The following is a 23768-nucleotide window of genomic DNA, read 5'->3' as shown; positions in this document are numbered from 1 at the left end:
TCGATCAAGCGAATTGGGATATGACGACCACGACATTCCTATACCTCTCCTATATATACGAGGAACCAGATTGGGGCGCCCAGGACGTTTTTGGGTTTGTGTCTTTTTTTTTGTGTGTGTCTGCGCGCGCGCGCGAGTTCTGTCTCTCGAAGAAAGAAGGGGAGTCCTTTTTATTTTCCACTACAAATCTTTCGAAGTGTGCATATTTGGGCAGGCAGATCCCTCATGATACCCTTAGGATACCACGCAGCATATGTGGATACCTATATAAAACGAATCGAATCGTAAAGTATAAACATGTTGCGACTTTGCGTGGTGATGTGTTATATTCGATTGTATGTCCAATTGCCTACTACGGCACTGACCCAGGCCTTACACTCTTTCCACCTTCTCTGAGAGCTCCGTGGTGATGCAATCATGTAGTTCACCAATGACATCAGCACCAATACCCCAAAGAATGCAGCCCACGGGTACCTAGGTGTGACGAAATCCATGCTGAAGAATGCTGTTGTGAAAAGTAAAGGGAAGGCGACGTACTATGAGGGTCACGATTAGCTCTTGGTGAAGCTGTGTAAGAGCGATGGATCAGTATGGGGTGGCTTACAACAGTCATCTTAGTGAGCATCTTCAGGTCGTCGCCTTGGGTGACTGCGGTCTTTGCTTGGAGGTTTCCTGTCTCTGTTTGGCTGAGACTAGAGACGGTGTGAAGCTGTGTAGTGTGGATTATCAGACCAGTGTGCGTACTTCGGCATGGCGTGTGGTATTGAACTTACGCTGTCGAGTTTGAACTTGAAGCGATCTCGCTTTGTAACGAGTATTTTGCGCAGTCGGTCTAGTTCTGCAACGTTTCGCACGATACTGCTAATATATGTTGGCCAAATCGATCTTTCGGGTATGTAGCTGGTGAAGAGCGACAGCTCGGTGCGATGGAAAGTCTCCCAAGCGTCCACTATACCGCCGATGCTGTCAATGAAAACCTGTGTAGTTTCGATGACGTCGCTTATTGTCTTAGTGTTTGTTCTTTCGTCGTCGTCTTCGAAAACGCGTCGGATCCTTTGTGCCTTCAATGATGCTTAGTATTGGTCATTCGGAATACATCCGAGTATCTTACGTATTCGTCCATTCTCTTGTTGAAGGTTTCGACGAGTGCGCTGTACTCTGTGACTGCCTGCTCCGTCCGAAACTTCAGCTTGAGAAGAAAGTACTCCCTCGGGTCAAACCGCGGAGATATCATTGGAAATCTGCCACCACACGGAGGGTCGAGTCCATCTCCTTCCTGACACCCAGTAAAGTAAGTCTTGAAATGTTCCTCAGAGCCAAAGTAGGTGTCTACCAGACATAACTCAGTCCAGAACCACTCATCAGCACCCCAGGAGAGTGAAGAAGTTTGCGCTTCGTGGTAGTAAAGATCTTCTCCGTCACTAGAATGATTTCTGAGTGGTAGAGGTTCGGTATTGCGGAGGCGTTTGCCGCCTATCAATCTTGAATCTTCAGTGCCCGCGAGTGGTCCGCGGCGCATTGCATGATATGGTATGTGAATCTCGAAGAAGAAGCCCCATGTCTTCGGGAGTCAGTGAATGAAATGTACGATATTCTTACACTTACTGTCGTTGCGCTGAATACAACTTCCCGTTTCAGATACCGATGTAAGAAGTCTCGGACGGTGACCGCTGATCGCTCCGCTACTGTTGCTGCCAAACCTACAGCTGCCGCAGATGTGAGATTAGGTATGAATCTGCGAAAGTCAAAACTCATGGTCGCGCTGATACACTCTTCTCGAGCCGACGATCGTACATTATCCGCTTTTCAGCCTTGTATGTCCTTCTCTGTCGTAGAATGAGCCAGCATTCACATTATTTGTAAGGTCAACGCACCTTCTCTTGCAATCGTACACAGAGCTCAGGAATGCGAACTGATCTTGAAAAAATAACGCAGTCGCTACAGGGCTTTCCAACAATCTTGAAACACCCTGCATGCTTTTGTCGGTCATCCACAAGCGCGACATTGTCGTCCATGCTGTATCTCTCTATGTCGTGCAGATAGGGACCGATCCTGCGTGGGGCCGCCGGAACAACTTCGTTCAAGAAGTCTCTCAAAACTTGCCATCGACGTGGAACAAGCTCGTCGAGAAGGATTTTGTCCCTTCCAGGCGATAGAAACCTTTCGATTATCTGAGCGCTTGTTTGACATGGAGTACACAGCCTGAGATCATCTTCGGGACGGTGCTTCTTTTCTTGTCGATGTGTGAACTTCCCCCATGGGCCATTCGATTGATAGATGTCATGATCCATAGCTTCTCGCTCTAGTGCTGAGTGTGGAGTGTCTGGATGGTGTCCACCAGAAAGTGGTTGTGAAGATGACAACCATCCCAGCGGGGCACCTCGCTGTCATCATAATGCGCGGGGCGAGCGACGAGGCTGAGTATCGCGAAGTCCCATAGGACAGTAGGAAAGCCATAGTATGGCGACGTGCATGCATCGAGGTCGGTGGCATGCTCAGCCTGATTGATTGGCACGCTTACCCGATACGTGATTACGGGCAGTTAGAGTCAGCAGGTACGGACCCGAGGCCTGGCGCGAACCGTCCATCACCACCAACACCATTTACGGATCTTTGGCTACAGATATGGCGAGGGAGAATGTCGGTGCCTGCTACTGCCCTTCGCCTTGCGTGGTTAGTTCAAGATGTTGTTTTGCCCATGATGCGGGCTGACTAGTCTGTACTACAACAGGCAGACCCAATCCGCAAATCCCATCTTCACGATACGCAAGACTGGAACAAATGGAACAAATCAAATCGAAAAATCGAGGAAACAATTTGCTCTCCCAGAGCCTGCCATCCTGATATCCGAAAACGGGGCGACATAGTGTGGTTTTGCGTGAGTCGACGCCTACACATACTCTGTCGGATCCGAGCTGATCGTTACAGAGTGATTGTGGCGACGGACCAATATCTTCTTGGCAATACGAATGTGCATGTTGCGGCCATCAGAGGTGCGATTTTTGTAGAGAGGATACAGTAGGATAACAAAATTCAACGATGAATTCACTATCGCGGATAGACCTAGGGTTTACAGGAATGATCAGCGACTCAGGTATCGAGGCGCCAACCGATTGGGAACTACTGTTTGTTCAATACATATTGTAACACCCATGTAGACCGGCGAAGCTCTAGATCAGATTCTTTAACCTTGCCGATCGTATCGTACACACCTCAAATTGACTTTAAGACGATTCATCTTCCTTAACAGGGTCTTTCTCCTTCTCCTCCATGTCCATTCTCCTTCCCTCGACAGTAAAGTACAAACTCTTGCTCGCGCCCTCCAAAGCACCAGTAAGACTTCCACCAACACCCTGCAGCATATGTACAAGCTGAGCGCGGAGACCGTCGATACCTCCCGCAATGCCACCAACCCACTTCGTGCCGTCCACATCGAAGACCTTGCCCTCTACCCTCGCACCCAAAAGCATCAGCTTCTGGAGACCAGCTTGGACTGCTGGTTCGTAGTAGTCCGGGTTCGCTTTTCGGCTTGGAGCGGGGAATCCGGGCTTCGAAGGCGAGAGGATAGATAGAACGGTCTTGAGGTATTGCGGCGCAACATCAGGGAACGCTACAACGGCAAGAGGCCCCGAGAGCAAAGGCTCCAATTCCAACTTCAACTTCCTGTTGTTCGCAATCTCATATGCCCGTCTCGACAGACCGTGTGTGAAGCGCTCATCCGCTGCGTCATTACTCGTGTTCGGTATCTGCGCGCTCGTCGGTGTCCGCGGGTCCGTAGGATGTTGCGCATGATCCATTGTCGAAGTTTCCGGGTTGAAGAACTCGACGACGCGCAGTGCGCTTGCGAAGATGTTGGTCTGGATGACCTGCATCTTAACCTCCTCTGCAAGCGTCTCTTGCCCGTTCTTCACTCTCTCGGCATCCAGCTTGCGGAGGGCAATGGCTAGCTCCCGTCTTATGCTCATCCATTCTACCGCTTTGACATTGTTGTGCTGGAATATCAGGATCAGAGGCGAGGATCGGAGCAGCGATTGGTATTGGCGGTGGAGTTGGGTTTTGCGGACCTCCGGCGGCTTGTGAGAGGGTGGTTGCGTGGGTGGGTATCGTAGTACTGGCGGTGCGGCTTTGTATGTCTGCTGGATTGGCGGTGCGGGGGTGGTCGCTGCTACTGTGGCGTAGGTTGCGATTGCGGGTAGAGAGATGGGGTGGGTTGGGTTCGAGGTGCAGGCGCGGAGGGCGCGTGGCCTGATGCGTATCCGTGGAGGCATGCTGGATGTCGATTAGTATCTTCCCAAGATATACTGTCTCAGTATAGGAATCGCTATGCTTACGTGAGATGTGGTCGTGGAGCAATTGAGAGGTGGGTTCGATCTCCAAATATTTCCATGCGCTTTGAGATTCGAGGTGGTCTGTGCTCATCATGTTGGAGGCAGATCTCCCGCTGTTGTGCACCACTTACGGAACATGCAACATTTCCACTCTTTCCTTTCCGTCTTAAAATCTACAGTGTGACTCCGAGCTCTTTGTTTGAAGTTGATCGAACATCTTCATTGTGGTGCGCGCATGGCGGCGTATATTCGTAGAGCTGCATGGCAATCGCGAACCCAGCGAACACCAATACAAGGCTTTCGACATGCTAGATATATAGCTGTAAGCTGTCACAATAAAGTTCGTGATTTAGATGGCAACGCTGATGATTGGCTTAGACCGACCCAAGAAATCGATTATCCAAATTCTGGGCACCAACCGGTGGTATATCACCCCAGGACGGCGTGCAAGGTGAGGATCATCGGAGCGACTAGCATACATTGACTAACGACTCTTCAGATGAGTCTCACTCTCTTCTCGTTAGAGGTGGCTTTCTCCGTCAGGTATACATCTACAACCTCTTGACTTTTAGCACTTGTCTCATCATGCGCAGGCACATTCGGGAGTCTTTCATCTTCTACCCCTAGGTTTACGCGTTCAGAATAAGCTTGAAGCGCTAATTGACAAGCACATGAGCTCGATTGGTGCTTCAAAACTATCGCTCTCTTCCATTACTACAGAATCATTATGGCGGCAGTCTGGTCGCTACTCCGCGAACTCGGAACTCCTGCGCATCAAAGATAGAAGAGAGTCTGGCTTTCTATTATCACCAACTCATGAAGAGGAGATCACAGCACTGGTAGCCAGTATGGTACATTCATACAAGGATCTGCCACAGAGGCTGTATCAGATCGGACGCAAATACCGCGACGAACGAAGACCAAGACAAGGGCTGTTACGAGCTAAGGAGTTCATGATGAAAGATCTATACACATTCGACCACTCAACAGAAGCCGCGCTCAAGACATACGAAGAAGTACGGGAAGCATACAACAATTTATTCAACGAGCTCAGACTGCCGTACCTAGTCGCCGATGCCGATTCTGGCAACATGGGAGGTAAACTGAGCCACGAGTATCATTTTGTTTCTCCCAAAGGCGAAGACAACGTATGGTCTTGCAACTCATGCGACTACGTCGCCAACGAGGAGCTTGTGGAAAAGAGCGGCCAAGCTGTAGCGTCATGTACCGACAGCTGGCTGGCGTACACAGGTATAAGCGTCGATCAAAAGACAAAGATCAACGTGTGGATACCACGTCCATCCGAGAGTGAGACGGATGTAAGACAGAGACATGAGCATGTCAATCTTCACGCTGTCAAGAAAGCACTTCCAGAGGAGATCGAGCTGGACACCGGTATCGAATCCTCATCACTCGCTTCTCTGCTCCGAAAGGGCAGAGATACCATCGACCTCTTCGACTCCTCCCTTGCCTTTGATAAGAACGATATGTCACTCTCAAATCCTCTGTCTTCCAAACTAAATCTCACGCCCGTCGGAACTGGCGATCCATGTCCTCGCTGCTCGGACGGAAAACTCGACGTCCAGAAAGCCATCGAAGTAGGCCACACCTTCCACCTCGGCACCCGCTACAGCAAGCCCCTCAACGCAGTCGTTGCACTGCCTGACCAAAACCTCTCTTCTCCAATACAAATGGGCTGCCATGGTATCGGCGTTTCGCGCATCATCGGAGCTGTCGCATCACTCCTCTCAGACGCTCAAGGGCTGAACTGGCCAAGGGCGATAGCGCCCTATGAAGCCGTCATCCTCACATCTCCAAAGGTTGATGAGAGCGACGCGGCAGAAGTGTACGACGCGATCTATGGTGAAGGTCGGTATGGAGATGTGGATCTAGTATTGGATGATCGAGTAGCAAAGAGCTTAGGTTGGAAATTGAAGGATGCAGAATTGATTGGATATCCTGTCGTCGTTGTGTTAGGCAGAGGCTGGACAGACAGGAGAGAATTAGAGGTGCAATGCCGGAGATTAGGGTTCAAGAAGGATGTTGGTTTGAGTGAACTCAGGCAAGAGGTCTTGGGATTGCTGGATCAGTTGTAGTATACCTGTACAAGTAAGGCTTATCTGATTTCACAACAGGGCTGCGCAAAACCACATGATCGTCTTTGCACAAAAGCCTAGGTGCAGATCATATCGATGCTATAAATACATGCTTCAGCCCATGTAGATCTTGGAAGATCTCGTTCGTTCTACTGTTGTTCCAGAATATGCAGCTAAGGCATGCTGATGCATCCCAAACACCGCGCTAGTACGTCAGCTCTGTACCCCAAGCGCCTATATCTACGCCTCGTGAACAGATCACTTCGGACAGCTTCTACATTACCCTGCAAACCAAGTTCTGCTTCTACCGCATACCAGGACCCATCACCTTGTAACTATCCACAATGAGCGATCCATCTAGCCTCGTCGTGCCCATCTTGCAAGCGATCGCTACCATCGCCCCGGCCATATACACAGGTATATTAGCCTCAAAATCGTTCAAAACAGCCACTGACGATTATGTCTGGTAGGCTTCACTTTCGCATACAGTCATGTCGTCATGCCACCCCTCATCACGCACGCCCCACCAAAACTCCTAGCAAAGCAATGGCTTCAAGCCTACCAATTCGCACCTATTTTCGTCGCGCCTCTCATCATATCTGGCGCTTCAAGTAACATTCTCCTCGCTTACCTTTGCAATGATCAATCTTCTTCCGCAAGGCTCCTGTACGCTGTTGCAGGACTTGTAAATGCTAGTATCATCCCGTACACAGCCCTGTACATGGAGCCAGGAGTGAATGGCGCGGGAAAGTGGAAGGCTCAGGAGATATTGCGCGATGAGGGAGTTGTTTTGAAGGGTGTTGGTCAGGGTACAGATAAAGATACGGCGAGTGAGGCCGCGAAGAAGTGGGCTGAGAAAGTGGATATGAAGACCATTGCTGAGACGTGGGCGAGGACGAATGCGTGGCGTTATGTTATCACCGCGGTTGCTACCGTAATCAGTGCGACAGCTACAGTTATGCGACGTTAGGATAACCCGTTCATGGTATCCTTCTCCGATTCATTCTATCAACTCCATGCCTCATCACAACCTCCACATCAATAACCCCAAGCACTCACCCGATACTTCTCCAACGCTTCCAACGCCTCATCCTTCCTATAACCCTCCCCCGGCCACCCAAACATGCGATAAATCCTCTTGTATACCTTCAAATGCCCCTCGTCGTGCTCTTCCATCGAAGGATCCGCCGTTTCAGGCACCGGTCCAACATCCTCCACCTCAGGCACGCCCTCGTAGAACTCGCCTCTTACGGGTACGCAATCCAGCCTCCGGAGCTTGTCCTTCATATCGTCGAAGAAGTCTTCTATCCATACGCCAGAGACGAGTTGGCAGCGAACTATGTCTTCGTGGATGATGCCTTTGTGTACGTCGAGGAGGAGGATTCGACCGCCGGATTCGTAGCCCATGGATAGGAGGAGGATGTCTTTTATGTCGACGGAGTCGGGGTCGTCGCCGTAGTCTTCTTCTTCGTCGGAAGAGTAACCTTCGTCGTGCGGTGCATCCTCGTCGGCGCTATTGGTGTCTTCGTCTTCGCTGTCTTCTTCATCCTTGTTGTTGTTGTTCTGTTCATCTTCATTCGTGTCGTTGTTCTCCTCTTCACCCTCCTCGTCATCCTGCTCCTGCTGCTCTTCTTCTTCCCTTTTCCGCTCCTCCATCTCTTCAATGCAAACTTTGAGCCCGTCTTCTCCATACGATACATCATAGCGCTCGAAGTCCTCTTTCGTGTATGTGGAGTAATCTACTACGTCGCTCTTGTAGTGAATGTTCGTGATCATCTCGCCGGCCTCAGCCTCATCAACGTATGGTAAATGCTTCATGACCTCAATGACAACATGCGATTTGTCCAGACACTTTGTCGCCTCCGCAGTAATGTTCGGCCAACCACCCAGAGGCGGATGTTTCAAAGCTGAACATGGTATGTAGAGAGTGGTCAAGAAGGTGTAGTAGTCGTTCATTATGGCGGCTAATCGGGCGGGTGGAAGTCGTGGGCGCTTGTGGGATGCCATGTTGAAATCGACTTCTGCAAACTCCTTGCGTTGAGGGTTGGAGCGACGAACATGGTACTTTAGTAGACATCTCGCTGTGCCGCTGGTAGAGAAGAGGTTAGCACATTCGAGGTTGCCGCCTAATGCACAGACGCGATGCCAACTTAACCGACGACAACAACTCGTATTGACGCTTGGCGACATGTTCAGTAGCTCACTAATCGTTAATTTCCTGTGAAATTGGTCAAGATAGATGCCTTTGCCAGGCTGCAAGACTTCAAAAGCAGACGTCAATGGCTCTGGAAGCGGGTAAATGCAGATTCGCATTCTGTATCTCGATATTGCGACAAATATGATACACGTACTCTTCTAGACATAGATATACAGCTGTAAAGGTATCTCTCGCTGAGTTATCATACATTCGGACTATAGGTATTGTACACATGCATCGACGCATATACGGTAATAGACAAGCAGCTGGCGTACCTGTAGCCAGGAGCAAAAGCAATCATGAATGTTGTGATCGACGACGCGTGGCTCGGTTGGGACGTTTTTGTTTTATTACCCTTGCAGATGGGGCGGAAGATTCTCCTTGCTCCTTAGAAGAGTCAGAAGACTGCATGTCAGATTCCTCATGAGGTTTCGGTTGAGGGGCGTCGGACGCTTCTGAATCGTTTTGCGTGATGCTCGACATGAACCTGTCCGTGTCCGATTCGAAAAATTCGTTTGGAGCAGATGGCTTCTCCGCCTGGCCATCCGCAGCAGAACGGCGTGCAGGAGTTGTGCGTCCGCTGTGCTGCTCTGATGTTGACGCATCTGCGGTATCGGCCGTTTGCCATACGGTGTTATGCGAGTTGAGAATATCTCTTTCTAGTGATTCAACATCCTTGGTGCGCACTTGTATGTTCTTTTCATCTTCCATCTCTGTGGTGGCTGCGTCTGCAAGATGGGATTCCTTCGGCGAGTCTGAGCGTCTTTGGGCTGGCTTATCGTTGTTCATACCAGTCTCTAGTAGGGGCTCTGCTTTCTCTAGTACAGGGTCTACTATTTCCAGTGCAGGATCTGTCTCTTGTGGTGTAGGCTTTGCTTTCGTTGCCGTCGCAGCTTTCGGCTCTGGTGAAACACTCACCGGTGCCTGTGTTGTCTCTCGACTAGGTTTGATTGGAACCTTTGAATTGGTCTTGCGATATGTCTTCTCCTGTTTTTCTCCCCAGCTGTGGCCTCGAAGCCTTGCTGACAGGCGGAGAAGCCTAATCGTTTCTTTCGTTTCGTTTTTTACTAAACCAGCATTTACCTGGTACCGTACCATTCGCTTCAACCTATGCGCAAACGTTCCCTCAAAGTCTCTCTCCTCGCTAATTCTGATGCTGTCGGCGCATTTTCGTACCGCCATGTCCCATGATATTCTCAGGATGCGTTTCTCACTGCTTTTCAAGCCCTCAGATGATTCTATTTCTGCTGGAAATTTCATCGATGCGACAAACTCATCTGCTTCTTCCTCCGGCGATAGTTTGGTGCCTCGGGTGACTACCTTGTCCTGGTTCTCGACGTGAGATGTTGGCAAATCTTGGCGTTTAGAGACTGTTTTCTTGTCATCGTGTTCCAAGACATCATTTGATAGGTAGCCTTCTTTCGATAGCTTGTTGGCAGCTACGACCGCGCGTCGTTGCAGTTTTGAATCTGATCCCTGATTGGAATTCTGCGATGGTGCTTTTTCCTTCGAGGCTGAACTTTGGCGTTGCGCGTCTTGTCTACCAAGTCGGCCCAGATCCTTTGCGTCACTCGGGTGACCATTCGTGCGATATTCGATCACGGAATCGGCCAGATTTTTCGAGGCCTCCGCATGTGTGAGCGCAACGCTGCTCTTCTTCTTAGTTTGAGGCTGAACTGTTCCCGAGTGTCCATCGTGTATTTGACTTTTGGTGGACATATTGTCTTCTTGCGCCTCCTCTCTAGGCTGATCTGCCACCTGTTTTTCCGCCAGTTTTGCTGCTTCTTTCGCTGCCAGTGCTGCATCATGCTCCAGCTGGGCTTTTTTAGTGTACGCAGCTTGGTTCCTCATATAATCAGAGTACTGCAGCGCCGCAAGCCTTTTATTGTCCAGACGATCCTGGGCCGTAATCTGCTCTTCTAATCCCTTGTGACGATCGAGCTTGATTCCGGTGATAACTTCCTTGACGGTTTCGATGTTGTTCCCAGAGTCCAAGTAGATAGCACCAAGAACAGCTTCGAAGGCCTCGGCAACGTGATTGAATGTGGAGGGGTGCCGCTCGTGAAGAAGCAGATTGTCGTTTATACCGAGCGCGTATCCTTTCTTACCCAAACCAACTCTGCTTTCTATATCCGGCTGCATCGAAGTGTATTCCGCTATTCGCTGTATTAGCTTAAGCACCAGAGCTATATGCAGTACATACCATTGGTATTTCCTGTCTTGAACCAAACATCGCATAGAGCTAAAGAGATAACTCGATCACCTAGCAATGCCAGGCGGTTGTTTTTGTCTATGTGATGAATGACCCCATTGAAATAAAGCGGTGTAGTCGCCGAAGTGGTCTTGAGCGCTTCGATGCAGATCATCTTGTCTTTGAACTTGTAGCCCATGATCCCTTCAATACGGCCCACTCTCGCTGCAGCGTCAAGCAGATCATGATAGGCGTACGGTGGGGGCATATGCCAATGCAACCGCTGGGCCTCAAGCGCCAGGTAAACTTGATCTCTCCGATCAAAAAGGTCGGGTATACGAGCTTTTCGACCAAAATGTTCAGGTAACGAGCTGCGTCCCCCCGATAATAACCTTCCAAGTTTCTGCATGTTTTCTGGCCGACGATCGTAGCCTAAGAAACTCCTCAGATGGTTTGTGAATGTGTCGGGGCGGCCAAAGAGCTTTGAATTTAGATGATGACGAAAACGCCTCAATCCCAGGAAAGGTTTCCGCGGCATCATGACAGAAGCACGCAGCCTATACTACGGAACGACTGGAGTATGTCAGCAAAGTGCTCTGTTTGGTACGCGACATCCTGATTGGACCACAGGACACGCGCCACACGGTGCGTACCGGCGCAACGTCAACATATAAACGAACGGCCCATGACCAATTGCCTGGAATTGGGAGTTTGGGGAGAGATACGCTCAATGTAGGTGAGCTCGGCACTTGATTCTGATGATATCGATGGAAGGAGTAGCGGAAATTAAGCAAGGGTCCATCGGCGCTGGGGACGAAAATCTTTAGTGCATGACCGCACAGACAAGCCTTGCCACCTCGACAAGTCACATATTCCCTAGGCAGCACAAAATTTCCATCAACAACTCTGGTAATTGCAGCAGGAAGCATCGATCGCAAACGAAGCCCCGACAAACAAAACACGTGAATTGTAACATTGTAGGCAGTCGCATAGTCGTTATAGAGGTGGCTACTTTCAGCGTCCCGATGCACCGACGCCACCGTTCACCAAATCAGGACCATCCAAACTGTTATGCGAATAACTCTTTTCAGAAGAAGTAAAGACGCGCCTTTTGTTGATCAACGTAACTAGGTTCTCGGAAAATCCTCGCTGGAGCCATGTAGGAGCCAGCCTCCGTCTCATTCACGCACAGCCAGCAACCGCGACAGCGAAACGATTGTCAGGACCCAACTCAACACAACTCAACGTCTGCTCCGCCAATCTATCTATCCCGGGAAATCTAGAAGAGCGCAGCTGTAACGACGATGACCACAGACATGCTCAATGCCCTAACGTTCGCCATGTCAGAACGGGCTGGAATAGACGCAGTAGTAGTAGTAATGTTCGCCACAGCGCGCAATGCTTCAGCATGACTGTTACAGCGGATCCTACTCTTCAATTCCTTTTCTCGATCGAGTCTTTCACGGCGGTAACATCGATGGGGTACGACAGGCTTCTTAGGTACCCCGTCACCAACACGCATCGTGAAGCGGGTGTGTCCTTTAGGCATTGTTGACTGTTGAGTAGTCACCGCTTCTGCAACGAGGGCGGCTGCCGATATCTTGAGTTGAAGGTAATTGGCTAGCGAATGCAGTAGATATATCATAGGAGATATTTTGGAGTTGGGGCGGCAAGGGGAGAACAGATTGACGACGTAGCCCATAATATGTATTGAAGGTTAGTTCATGTCCTTCGTTGCGCATGAGACAACCGGTCACAACTGCGCTATGTTGGGTTACACATGTGGTATGGCCCAGTCCTACAGCCATGTATCTGTACAATCTCAAGCATTAGCGCAGACAAGTTCGACCAAAGACAGCTGTCAAGTCGGGAATTATCCATGTCATCGCACACGATTACCATACTAATCGCGACATCGTCGCACAGAATTTGGAAAGAATTGTTATGAGAAGAAGAATCATTCCGTTGCCGAGCCTCCTGGCCAGGCAAATTCATATCACCAAGCCACACCCCTCTATCTAAATCAGCACCCTCTTCTCCACCTATCTCTTCGCCGGCCTTACACTCTGCGGATTGTGAAACACGTCCAACGGATCAACCTCCGCCTTAATCCGCTCCAACCTCTCGACATTACCACCCCAATACAGACTCGCGCTGTTCTCACCCAGTGCAGGATCTGCAGAGGTAGAGGTACGAAGTCAGTATATGTCTCACATGCACTTCGTACAGTCAGAACTTACCCACATATCCAGCATACGCTCCTTGGTTGTGGTTGGGCAGCGCATCGAGAACGACGTTGTTCAAGCCGTTGAGGAAATTGCGGGTTTTGTCGTTCACCTGTGGTGATGTAAGTATGCTTGCTAGACTATTTGAGATGGGATGGGGACTGACCTTGCCAAAGAGGTTAACAGCATAAGCCTGATGGTAGAACAGCGCATCACGATGACCATACGCTGTAGCATCAGGCGCAACGTCGTTGATAGCGCCACCTTCAAGATCCCAGATGATAAACCACAGTGCACCGCCTTTGTCTGTTTCGTCGATGTACTTGAACAACTTGTCGATGGTCTCGTCGGGTATGATATCTTTTTCCGTGTACGAAAGGGATTTCGCGTAGAAGTTGGATGGTATTCCGCCAACAATCTCTAAAGCGATGTCTTCGCTCCAGTGGCCTACTACACCCAACCAGTCTTTGAGCTCTATCGATTCCAGAGCCGAACCAGTTGGGAGACGAGATGTGATGTTCAGACTGTCGAATTCGGCTTGGCTGCCGAAGAAGGTGCCTGTGATGATGGCGCCGAGCTGTTCGGTGAGAATGTACTGGCTCGCGAACTTCCTGGACAGGGTCGGGTCCGATATGAGCTTCTGCCACTGCTTGAACGCTTCAGCCTTTGATGCAGACGAGCCGCCGTGGAAGTTGTAAGAGTAGAGGACTGCTTCGCCGGGCTCGGCCTGCGTGCGCATCTTGAACTCTGTGACTATGCCGAAACCGGCTGCAGCGCCCTTTGTCGCGAAAAAGATATCTTGGTTTTGCTTCTCGGAAGCACGCACTACTGTCGAATTTGCCAAGACTACTTCCACCTCTTCTACGTGATCGAGAGTGGAGCCCCACATGCGTGAAGTCGGTCCCAGGCCACCTATCGTTGCATGACCTCCAATTCCGACTTGTGGACAAGTTCCATGGGCTATGGCGCGTTTACCGTTGTCGTGTAGTCGCTCAGTGACGTCGCGAAGGAGCGTACCGCCACCGATTGTGGCCTGCCAGGTAGACTTGTCCATGGAGAATTGCTGGAAGTTCTTCATGTCGACTACAATGGTGTTGTCTTGACCTCCGATACCGTAGTTGGCGTATGAATGTCCACCACATCGTGGCTGAACTTTGAGGCTATTGTCGACTGCGCATTTTACAATCGCGGAGACCTCGTCGGCCGTCTTGGGGTAGGTAACCGCCGCTGGTGTCACCGGAACACCGAGGTTGTAGGGCTTGACGTGTGAGATCTGGTAGAGTGGTGTGTTCTTGAAGGCGACATGATCCTTTCCGATAGCTTGCTCCAGACACTGCTGGACGGCGGAACTTTGTTGGTTTCCCATCGTTCAGTGGGAGGCGCTCTGGTCAGAGGAGCTGCTGCTGGCAGAACTGGACTCCGGTTCGAATGTTAACAAAGCGAGTGTTTGCCAGGTGATCACTTGTACATAAATGTGAATGAGTTAAGCCACCACTCTCACCTGCTCCTTAGCTAGGCCGCTAACGGAACCTTACGAAATGAAAATAATGAATGAAGCGAGAGTCGGTCGAAAATGAAATTTCTTAGACAGATGGCCAAGTGCCTAGATATTTCAAGAGAACTGCTGACATAGAGTGTGGATCACACGTGCTCATCGTTGCGCTGCTATCGTGCAAACACCCGCCCGAATCACCGAAATTGGCAAATAGGCCCGGTTGTCAAACCCCTGCTTTACTGAAAATGTGTGACCGGCGGCTTCATCCGTGCTATAATGATCACCAGTATGATCGTAATCTGTCTACGAATACTGGAGACCAGGGTTAGGTAAGGCCGTTGCGGGGGTTGAATGGCCAGCCTTACCATAGGCGTCTAACGATAACTGGGAAGGCGTAACGGTGCCAAGAAAACGTTGCATGCCCCAGCCTCAGCCTGTCGCGCGGACAAGACATGAGAGCGAATCCAGCGGTTGGTGTTGTGCCGTTATGCGACAACTGAGATGTGCGTTGTCTCTGGAAGTTGCGAAAACTTGGAAGTGGCGAATGCTCGAAGCGACCCCACCGCCTCTGAACTCTCCACGAAGTGACCAACTACTAATTCTCACCGATCGGGAAGCAATAGGGCGCCCAAAGTTATGTTTCGGTTTCAGGTGCCCCGCTGTTCTTGGCTCTCAATACCATATGCTTCTCGTGCGATGGTGTGGTATGACGTCCGCCTCCTCCTTCTCCCTCTCCTTCGCAAGATCATACAGGAAGAAGTCGATGAGAATAGCGTTGACCTTGGCGTCTGGTTTCAGCTTCAGAATCTCCTTGCGGAGAAGCTCTACAGCCCAGATACTACAACCTCGGATCTGCATCTCCCAGGAGTGGCCAGACTCGATGGTCTCAAGGCGGCGTACCTTGTTCTCGAGAGGCGGGCAGTACCAGATAATACCTAGTGAGTGTAGCATTTGAGGAATGCGGTAATCTGCAGATGTATCAGTCAGCTGGAATATAAATTGTGCCAGAGGCAGAGATGTCTTACCTGCAAACATTGTGATCTTGTCGATGTCGTTGAACTCGCCATATCCCTCGCCATCGAACGCAGCCCACAGATCTGCCACGAAGATTTGGGCTCGCTTCAAGAAGCGCACCTTCTTATTCTCGAACCTACCTTCATCTCTGAAACAGTTGAACTTTTCGGCGAGTAGATTCACAAGGGCGGCAGCGGAGTTGTTCGCGTCTTCAATAACTGTGACGACACTACCGTCAAATTCCTGCAACGTCAGTCATAAGTCAACTTGCTCTTCTGTGTTGGTGGTGCATCATAAACACACCTCCTCTAGGATTTGGCCTGCTTCTCTTAGACATCGCATCCTTTGCTCGAACATGGGGATCTCCTCGTCGGTACCAGAAGAGAATACGGTTCGCAGTACTTCATCCGAACACAGTTCTTCGTCGACCCAGAATTCCGGACTGGTGATGGGTATGTCTTGCTCCAACGCTCTTTGTAGAATGGCAACCAGACTCCAGTAGCCAGTCCATCTCTTTCCCCTGTAAACTACTGCGAAGCGCTCCTCCTCGCTCTTCTCGCTCCAGAAACTGAAGTTGAGCAGATCCATCGTGAAGATGAAATTGACAGTGCTCTCGTCTTTTGCTTTGGGGTGCAGCTCATGCTCTGACCATGTTTTGGTGGAGTACTCCCGCTTCTCCATCTCGTCAAGAACAAGTTGGGCAGCGACCTTAGTAGAGCGCATATCGAGGGCAACATCCATGCTGTTATCGCAGATGAACTGGGCATTCTCCAGAACTTTTGTTTCTGGCGGACCTTCCTCTTTGGCACCACCACCCCAGTGCTTCCGCATGAGGTCTAGCAGCTCATGGTCAACTTCGTCGTCGGACATGATGATGGACGACGGTGTGCGCTAGCTCCGGTTCTGGTAGTCGTGATGAATGGGACTTCTGCGGCGGCTCGTATATGTCGTTAGTAAGCTCCACCGGGCTCCCAAGCAAGTTTTTTGTCGTAGCGAGCAGCAGCCAGAGTGTGTCCCGGCAGTTCAGAGGCCCACGATCCACTCATAGGGCGCTCGTTTAGGTGCCAAGCTTCGGAGGCTGAACGCGAGCGGCGCAGGCCCAGTGGAGCGGCGCTACCAGCTGCACTGACGTCTCTCACCTGTCGCCTTCACCTGAGACGGGCACCTCGCCAACTTTCGCATGTCGTAGCCTCGCCCGCACCACAACCTCGCTCGCGCCTACTCCCACCCCCGAACCCGCAATGGCACGCGACAAGTTTGCTCGGCAGAGCCTCGGTGGCACGCTCCATCAGCGCATCAAAGAGGTAGCTGCGACCACGCGCAAACATGGCACAGGGCAGTCGCTAATGCGCTTTAGTCACGCGTCTTGATGGTAGGAGCTGGCGGCATTGGCTGCGAACTCCTCAAGAACCTCGTCCTCACCGGCTTCGGCGAGATACACATCGTCGACCTCGATACCATCGATCTCAGCAACCTCAACCGCCAGTTCTTGTTCCGCAATGAGCACATCAAGAAGTCCAAGGCACTGGTACGGCAGAAAATACCTCTCCCAAATAGGTGAGAGGCCTTGCGCTGACAGCTCATAGGTTGCGAAAGAGTCGGCCGGCAAGTTCAATCCCGACGTCAGCATCGTTGCGTACCACGACAACATCAAGGATGGCCAGTTCAACGTCGCGTGGTTCCAGAGCTTCGGCCTCGTCTTCAATGCGCTGGACAATCTCGATGCGCGGCGACATGTCAACAGGATGTGCCTTGCCGCCAATGTGCCGTTGATCGAGAGTGGCACGACTGGCTTCAATGGCCAGGTCCAGGTTATCAAGAGGGTGCGCGACCTCAATGCGACTACATTACTGAACGATTGTACTAATTGTATTATAGGGCGAAACCGAATGCTACGACTGCACGCCAAAAGCCGCGCCCAAGTCCTTCCCCGTATGCACCATCCGAAGCACACCCTCGCAACCCATCCACTGCATAGTATGGGGCAAGTCGTATCTGTTCGCCGAAATCTTTGGCACCTCGGAAGACGAAGCGCCTGAACTGGATCACAGCGAAGATGCCGACAACGCAAGCGAAGTCGCGAACCTGCAGAAGGAGGCACAAGCGCTGAAGCGCATTCGCGATTCCATGGGTTCCCAAGACTTCCCACGACTGGTGTTCGACAAGGTGTTCAAAGAGGACATTGAGCGGTTACGGAGCATGGAAGACATGTGGAAGACCAAACGGGCGCCAGAGGCGTTGGACTACGACGCGCTTATGCAGGAGTCGCTGGGTGTGGGCACGGGAATCGCGCAGCAAGACCAAGCCACATGGAATGTAGCCGAGAACTTCGCCGTCTTCGTCGACAGTATCAAGCGACTCAGCACCCGCCTGGAAGAGACGCGCGCAAATGCCGACGTTGGCAATGCGGCACCTATCCTCAGCTTCGACAAGGACGATGTGGATACGCTGGACTTTGTCGTTGCGAGTGCCAATCTGCGCTCACACATCTTCGGCATCGAGATGCGGTCCAAGTTTGACATCAAGCGTAAGGAAGCGCCCACATATGGCTGGAATAACTGCTAATAGTCTACAGAAATGGCTGGCAACATCATCCCGGCCATTGCGACAACCAACGCCATGACTGCCAGTCTCTGCGTCTTACAAGCCTTCAAGGTTATGCGCGACCAGCTCGACAAAGCCAAGATGGTCTTCCTCACCCGCAGCACCGAGCGCGTCATTTCAAGCGAAGCACTCCGACCACCGAACCCCCACTGTGCGACCTGTGGTGTATGCTATGCCACCTTGCACGTCGATACACCGCGCGCGACGCTAAGCGATCTGATCAAGATGGTCCTGAAGGAGAAGCTGGGCTACGGAGAAGAGTTCAGCGTCAAGCGCGATTCGGATATACTCTATGACATGGACGAAGACATTCATCTCGACAAGACATTTGAGGAACTCAACTTGAAGAACGACACCTTCCTCACGGTTTCTGACGACTCGGAAGAAGACGCAAAGGTTGATTTAGTGCTCTGCATCATACACACAGAGTTCACCGAGAATGCGAATCCGCTCAGGTTACCCGATGAGATCAAGATTCCGACCAAACCCAAGGCACCTGCGCCAGAGGCCAACGGTCATGCAACTGTCAACGGCACCGCTACCAATGGTGTCACAAACGGAAGCACGAACGGTGCTACGAAGCGCACAGCCAGCCAAGCAGGCCTGGAGGACGACCTCGTCCGAAAGAAGGGCAAGGTCATGGAGGAGTCGCAGAAGAAAGACGACGGCCACATAACCATTGAGGACGACAAGGACGGAGCGATTGTCATTGATGACGACTGAATAAACCTTCAACAAAAGTTGGGTTGCTGCCAACATCTTGGCGCATCATCCTTACCTTGGACCTCATGATCGTTTTGGCCGTCTACAGACGATTATTGGAGTATTTGACATACTTCATTCTTCTCGTCCCGCCATTGGATCATCAGCGCTCATTCGTCTCTGACAGCTATTCTACTCATCCCACCACGAACATCAGTCCAACAAACCGCCCGCTATCGAAGCGCAAACGGCATATAGATTTCCTTCTTCTTGTACTATACGCCAATCAGTCGCATGGAAACGTTTGGCATGGGCGTCTTTTGGGAGACTCACTGGTTACATACCTCAGTCTGGATTATTTGGTGGAAGGAAACCAATCTGGAGAACGCCACTGGGCCGTCTTGCAAGGCCGAAATGGCAGTTGAATGGGAAAAATATCAACCAGCGTAGTAAAGTTAATGGAATCAGACGGCAGATAAGCCGCCATCCAAGTTCAACACACAGTTATGTGCATATTGGTTTTCTGCGAGGAACAATGCTGCGTGAGCGATTTCGGAGGGTTTGCCGAAACGATTCAACGGGATGCGTTGCTGAAGCTCAGTGGCATTCAGGTCTGGCCGTGGTTAGAGCACGCCTTAACAAACAACACCGTGGCATGCGTACCTTTTGTCATGTCCGTTTCCACGTATCCAGGTACGATAGCATTGACCCGCACTTTGTGACTCGCATACTCTGTAGCCAAAGCGCGAGTAAACCCCAAAACACCCGCTTTCGACGCCGCATACGCAACGGCTCCGTAGCCGCCTTGCAAGCCCAGCAGCGAACTGACATTGATAATGACGGGATCCTCGTCTTCAGCTTGACTCTTACCTCTCAGATACCCATTCCTACCACCCGCGTAAGCAAATCAATAAACTGCACATAAAACAGCGCCTCACATAACAAGAGTAGAACACGTTTGGATGTACATACCGTAACAGGAACTTCGTTCCCAGCATCATAGAAGTAAGATTCGTCCGAATAATACTTTCCAGGTCCTCTTCATTCAACCCCGAGAAGAGCTTCGCCTGCGTGACACCCGCACAATTCACAACCACATCGATGCGCGAAGGATGTGTCGAGAACGCCGTGCGCTCTGGCTTGGGCAGATGAGCGATGAAAGGGCGCGAGGGATGTAGGTGCCAGAAGTTGGAACCTAGGGATATGTCGCCTGCGATGTAGCCGTGTTGGTATGATACTGGTTCTACAGGGTCATGTGTCTCGGGATTTGAAGGTGTATCTGGTGATGAGGTGGATGGGAGGGGTGTTAGGCTTGCTATGGCGGTTTTTAAATCAGGTTCTGAGCGCGAGATTAGGGTGCAGCGGTATGCGTTTTTGGAGAAGAGTTGTGCGATTGCGAGGCCGATGCCTCGGCTGCCGCCTGTGATGAGGACGTGTCGTGGGCGGTGCGCCATGGTGGTGGGATAAGTGTACTTTGTGTTTTGGAATGCGGTCAATTCGTGCGTGGAGAGAATGGCGCCTGAAGTTAATTCTTCTTCCAAATTGGTCCCTCGTGATGGCTTTACTTTACAAGAAATTAAAAAGGTATAGTCTAATGTAGATGGGTGATGTAAGCCATCCACTCCCCATCTCGACGTTCGCCCACGCGAGAAAACGTGACAGCGCGCGCTCTCCTCCGCAACTTCCCCGCGATATCCACCATCTCTCTCACAACATCCTACTCGACGCCGCTATATCCAACGGCCCCGCGTTCAGACCACATCCAGAAGCTATCAGACTTATAGCCCATACCGACCGCGCATCACAATGGCAGACGACAAACCCACCGAATACGTCACCCTCGTCTCAAACGACGGCTTCGAATTCAAGATCCTCCGCTCAGCAGCATGCATAGCAGGCACGATCAAGAAAGCACTGGACCCACTTTGTGAGTCGATTCTCCCGGATACAAATCGTATAACCCGGCTAACGTATCAATAGCTGGCTTCCGGGAAAACGCACAGAATCGCGTTGACTTGCCTACGATCAAGTACGTCTACTCCAACCATGACTCCCTCCCATTCTCGCTCCGTCCCGCTACATCTCCACCAGAAGACATATAATCAGATAATAAACTAATGGACGTGCTTAGTGGTGTGGTGTTAGAAAAGGTCTGCGAGTACCTCTACTACAACCAGAAGCACGCGGAAAGCAAAGACGTGTCTGATATGGACATCCCGCCCGAGCTTTGTCTGGAGTTGTTGATTGCAGCGGATTATCTTGACGGTATGTCTGCAGATTGTGGAATGGGAGAAAAGGGACTGTGCTAACTTGTCTAGTGTGAGATTATGGCTGAATATCCGAGATACGCTTCTATTTCCATATACCCCGCGCCCATTTCAGGCGAAAATGAGAGGAGAAGATTACGGGGCAGGGTTCCATATGTCGGCTTGAGAGTCGTGGTGAGAGGATGATCTGAGATGGGCCTGAGAGCAGTCGGGAGGTCTTATGCACGGGACACTACAGGAAGCGGAGAAGTCGAGCACAAGGGCTTTCCAAGTGACCTGCACCCCGGACGCACGGAAGGCAACATCTTGTCTAGCTGTTGATCTGCTTCTTTATTCCTCAACGATGTGCTACCAGGTCTCAAGTAGATGAAAGCATTCGAGTGCTGTCTAAGATTAGGAGATCAGGGCTTTGCCGCCACCTCAAAAAGAAGAAACACTGAACAGATCTGGAGATTTCATTACGATAAAAACATGCAAAGTGGGTAACCTAACGTCGATGTATGCTCCAGGATCTTGATTTGGTAACAGTCCCATAACGAACGTGCTCTAAGTTGGTATTAAACGTACTAAGCGTGTTAAAAAGAAATGGCGAACAAGGTGAGTGCTCTAGCTGATAGCGAACAAGAAAAAAGGCGCCCGCCCCTATGGAACAATAAGGAAACCGCATGTTGAATGTTCAGCCGAACCAGCTTTCTCCACTCTTCCAAACTCCTAGGCATACCCATGCCGGCAACGTCACACCATTTCCTACTCTTCTGACGCCCAAACCTTCTCCCTCAGCACCATACGCTCGTTCTCCGTTTCCACACCCCCATCAAGCGTCTTCTTCCACGCAAAGTATTCGCCCAACCTTATCTCAGCGTAACTCGCATAGTCGAACTCGATGAGCGAGATCTGGGCTTGGATCAACGCCCAGATGCCCCAGTAAAACCCTGGAACGCCACGGAAGCGATCGACCTGCTCAAACAGCATCTCGAGCTCCTCCTCCTTGTAACTTTTATTCTGGTGCGCGTTGAAGCTGCAGAGGTATTCGCGGAGAAAAGCGCGGCGAGTGGTGCGTGTGGGCATAGCGTTGTAATCGCAGTCGAAACCGCCCCATTCGGCGAAGTGGTTTGCAATGTCAAAGGAAGCAGGAGCAGGAGTCGCGTACTCGTAGTCGATAAACGACACGCATGCAGCCGCTGTGTCGGGCGAGTCGGACCCGCTCGAGGCACTAGAACGGCGCGAGGCAGAGGCAGAGGACGGCGTAGGCTCGAGAATCACGTTGCCGGAGAGGAGGTCGCAATGGGCGAAGACAAACGGATTCGAGCCGCCTACACCGGGCGTGTCACCCAATAACGCTACTAAGCTTTCGAGTTCCTGCATGAGCTCATCGCGCCGCTCGGCCTGCGCCGTTGTGTCGGTCGGCAGCGCGAGGATCCATTTCTGCATTGTTGTCCACACATTCGGGATGGGCTTGCCTGGCGTGAGGGTCGCCATGGCGGCTAGAGACGCACGCTTGTTGTTGTGAGATGTGAGTTGTGCGGGCGCGGGACATGTGCTGCTAATGCTCGATATAGGTAATGTGGCATGCCATTCTCCCAGCCTCTGTGCTACTCCTCGCCATACGTCTGGCCGTCGCAAATCTTCAGGCGTGCATACGTCGCCTGGAATGTACTTGTATAGGAGACCATTTTCAAACCGCGCGTACAGAGAGGGTGCGAGATTGTGGCGTGCGAGCAGCGAGTGGGAGCGGGTTTCCTCTAGTTTTCTTGTTTAGTCTCGGTCGTGGCGGCGGTGCATGGTCACGTACTCTCGCGGTCTATGAGGACGTCTGTTCCCTTTCCGTATGCTCGCAGCAGAATCGCGTCGTCGTCGACCTCGGTCTTGGAGAGACCGGGCAGGTTGTTCACCGCTTTCAGAAGCTATCCGTCGTCTTAGCCATGCGTGGAGAAAGGGGGCCGTGGACAGTGCATGGCTGCGAGCATATGCATACCGTGTTCGTGATGCCATCGGTAAACCGCACAAACTCAATTGTGTCCTTGGTTTCCTCCCATTCTGGCCGCAGCGCAAGTATGAGGTTGAGGGCCGACTTCTCCGAGTCCGAGTTGTCGTAGTACTGCGGTATGTTCCGGAGTGAATCGTATGGTGATTGTGCTTTACTCATAATGATGTTTGAACTACGCCATGGTTAGTCTCATGGTGCAGTGTGGTGTTGGCTGGGCGGTGGGAGAGTCCAGAGGACATGGATGGTGGCTTCCGCGCATGTGAAAGAGTAAATTCTGAACGCCAGCGCTCGCAGTCGGGGGGGCCATGACGTACCAATTGGGGATAGCAATGGCTGCGCGCAAAAGAAAAAGGAAGATACGTGCGGCTCTGGGCGGTCGGGATGTCTTGTATGGAGGAGGGTTGGACTGAGCATGTGCCGCGATTCGATCGACTACCCACGGGGGTCGCGTGGGCCCTTTTCTCAAGGGCTCTTCCCCTGTTCTAGCCCCGCAAAACCACACCGTCTGAGGACCCTGCCCTTGCACGACTGCTCGCCTCAGCCACACGCCACATGACGTCCCTCGGCCTGTGTCCATCAATGCAATGCACCCAACGCGCGGTCCAACCCAAGCTTGATCCTGTCCCTCGTTGTTGCACACGGCGATGCAGCCTGCTCACCAC

At 51.4% G+C, this 23768-nt stretch overlaps 10 protein-coding genes across 10 annotated transcripts; 4 read left to right on the top strand and 6 right to left on the bottom strand.

The window, feature by feature from the left end:
* Window positions 1-372: 372 nt before the first annotated feature.
* On the bottom strand, window positions 373-1234 carry J4E79_004973 (uncharacterized protein; the record flags this gene model as incomplete). The annotated part of the gene is made up of 4 exons (XM_049353853.1): window positions 373-474; window positions 605-709; window positions 774-1061; window positions 1112-1234. The coding sequence occupies 4 exons, from the start codon at window positions 1232-1234 to the stop codon at window positions 373-375; spliced, it is 618 nt and encodes a 205-aa protein (XP_049211473.1).
* Window positions 1235-3224: 1990 nt separating this feature from the next.
* J4E79_004972 (uncharacterized protein) lies at window positions 3225-4268 on the bottom strand (the record flags this gene model as incomplete). The annotated part of the gene is made up of 1 exon (XM_049353852.1): window positions 3225-4268. The coding sequence occupies one exon, from the start codon at window positions 4266-4268 to the stop codon at window positions 3225-3227; it is 1044 nt and encodes a 347-aa protein (XP_049211472.1).
* A 295-nt stretch (window positions 4269-4563) lies between these two features.
* Window positions 4564-6424, top strand: J4E79_004971 (uncharacterized protein; the record flags this gene model as incomplete). Its single annotated transcript, XM_049353851.1, has 4 exons — window positions 4564-4650; window positions 4707-4779; window positions 4828-4871; window positions 4922-6424. The coding sequence occupies 4 exons, from the start codon at window positions 4564-4566 to the stop codon at window positions 6422-6424; spliced, it is 1707 nt and encodes a 568-aa protein (XP_049211471.1).
* A 344-nt stretch (window positions 6425-6768) lies between these two features.
* On the top strand, window positions 6769-7394 carry J4E79_004970 (uncharacterized protein; the record flags this gene model as incomplete). Its single annotated transcript, XM_049353850.1, has 2 exons — window positions 6769-6841; window positions 6895-7394. The coding sequence occupies 2 exons, from the start codon at window positions 6769-6771 to the stop codon at window positions 7392-7394; spliced, it is 573 nt and encodes a 190-aa protein (XP_049211470.1).
* Window positions 7395-7462: 68 nt separating this feature from the next.
* Window positions 7463-11011, bottom strand: J4E79_004969 (uncharacterized protein; the record flags this gene model as incomplete). Its single annotated transcript, XM_049353849.1, has 4 exons — window positions 7463-8488; window positions 8976-9545; window positions 9717-10747; window positions 10825-11011. The coding sequence occupies 4 exons, from the start codon at window positions 11009-11011 to the stop codon at window positions 7463-7465; spliced, it is 2814 nt and encodes a 937-aa protein (XP_049211469.1).
* A 1843-nt stretch (window positions 11012-12854) lies between these two features.
* J4E79_004968 (uncharacterized protein) lies at window positions 12855-14403 on the bottom strand (the record flags this gene model as incomplete). The annotated part of the gene is made up of 3 exons (XM_049353848.1): window positions 12855-12988; window positions 13053-13149; window positions 13204-14403. The coding sequence occupies 3 exons, from the start codon at window positions 14401-14403 to the stop codon at window positions 12855-12857; spliced, it is 1431 nt and encodes a 476-aa protein (XP_049211468.1).
* An 801-nt stretch (window positions 14404-15204) lies between these two features.
* On the bottom strand, window positions 15205-16416 carry J4E79_004967 (uncharacterized protein; the record flags this gene model as incomplete). The annotated part of the gene is made up of 3 exons (XM_049353847.1): window positions 15205-15500; window positions 15558-15789; window positions 15850-16416. 3 exons carry the CDS (start codon window positions 16414-16416, stop codon window positions 15205-15207), a joined length of 1095 nt encoding a protein of 364 aa, XP_049211467.1.
* Window positions 16417-16787: 371 nt separating this feature from the next.
* J4E79_004966 (uncharacterized protein) lies at window positions 16788-18873 on the top strand (the record flags this gene model as incomplete). Its single annotated transcript, XM_049353846.1, has 5 exons — window positions 16788-16850; window positions 16904-17074; window positions 17133-17369; window positions 17425-18073; window positions 18122-18873. 5 exons carry the CDS (start codon window positions 16788-16790, stop codon window positions 18871-18873), a joined length of 1872 nt encoding a protein of 623 aa, XP_049211466.1.
* Window positions 18874-20658: 1785 nt separating this feature from the next.
* Window positions 20659-20954, top strand: J4E79_004965 (uncharacterized protein; the record flags this gene model as incomplete). The annotated part of the gene is made up of 2 exons (XM_049353845.1): window positions 20659-20779; window positions 20833-20954. 2 exons carry the CDS (start codon window positions 20659-20661, stop codon window positions 20952-20954), a joined length of 243 nt encoding a protein of 80 aa, XP_049211465.1.
* Window positions 20955-21866: 912 nt separating this feature from the next.
* J4E79_004964 (uncharacterized protein) lies at window positions 21867-23265 on the bottom strand (the record flags this gene model as incomplete). The annotated part of the gene is made up of 3 exons (XM_049353844.1): window positions 21867-22861; window positions 22912-23023; window positions 23095-23265. The coding sequence occupies 3 exons, from the start codon at window positions 23263-23265 to the stop codon at window positions 21867-21869; spliced, it is 1278 nt and encodes a 425-aa protein (XP_049211464.1).
* Between the last annotated feature and the right edge of the window lie 503 nt (window positions 23266-23768).

Source organism: Alternaria viburni (genome assembly GCF_023758015.1).
Source record: "Alternaria viburni strain BMP 2772 chromosome Unknown scaffold_9, whole genome shotgun sequence".
NCBI lineage: Eukaryota > Fungi > Ascomycota > Dothideomycetes > Pleosporales > Pleosporaceae > Alternaria > Alternaria viburni.
Note: the sequence above shows the minus strand (reverse complement) of the source record. Positions and strands in the feature narration are given on the sequence as shown.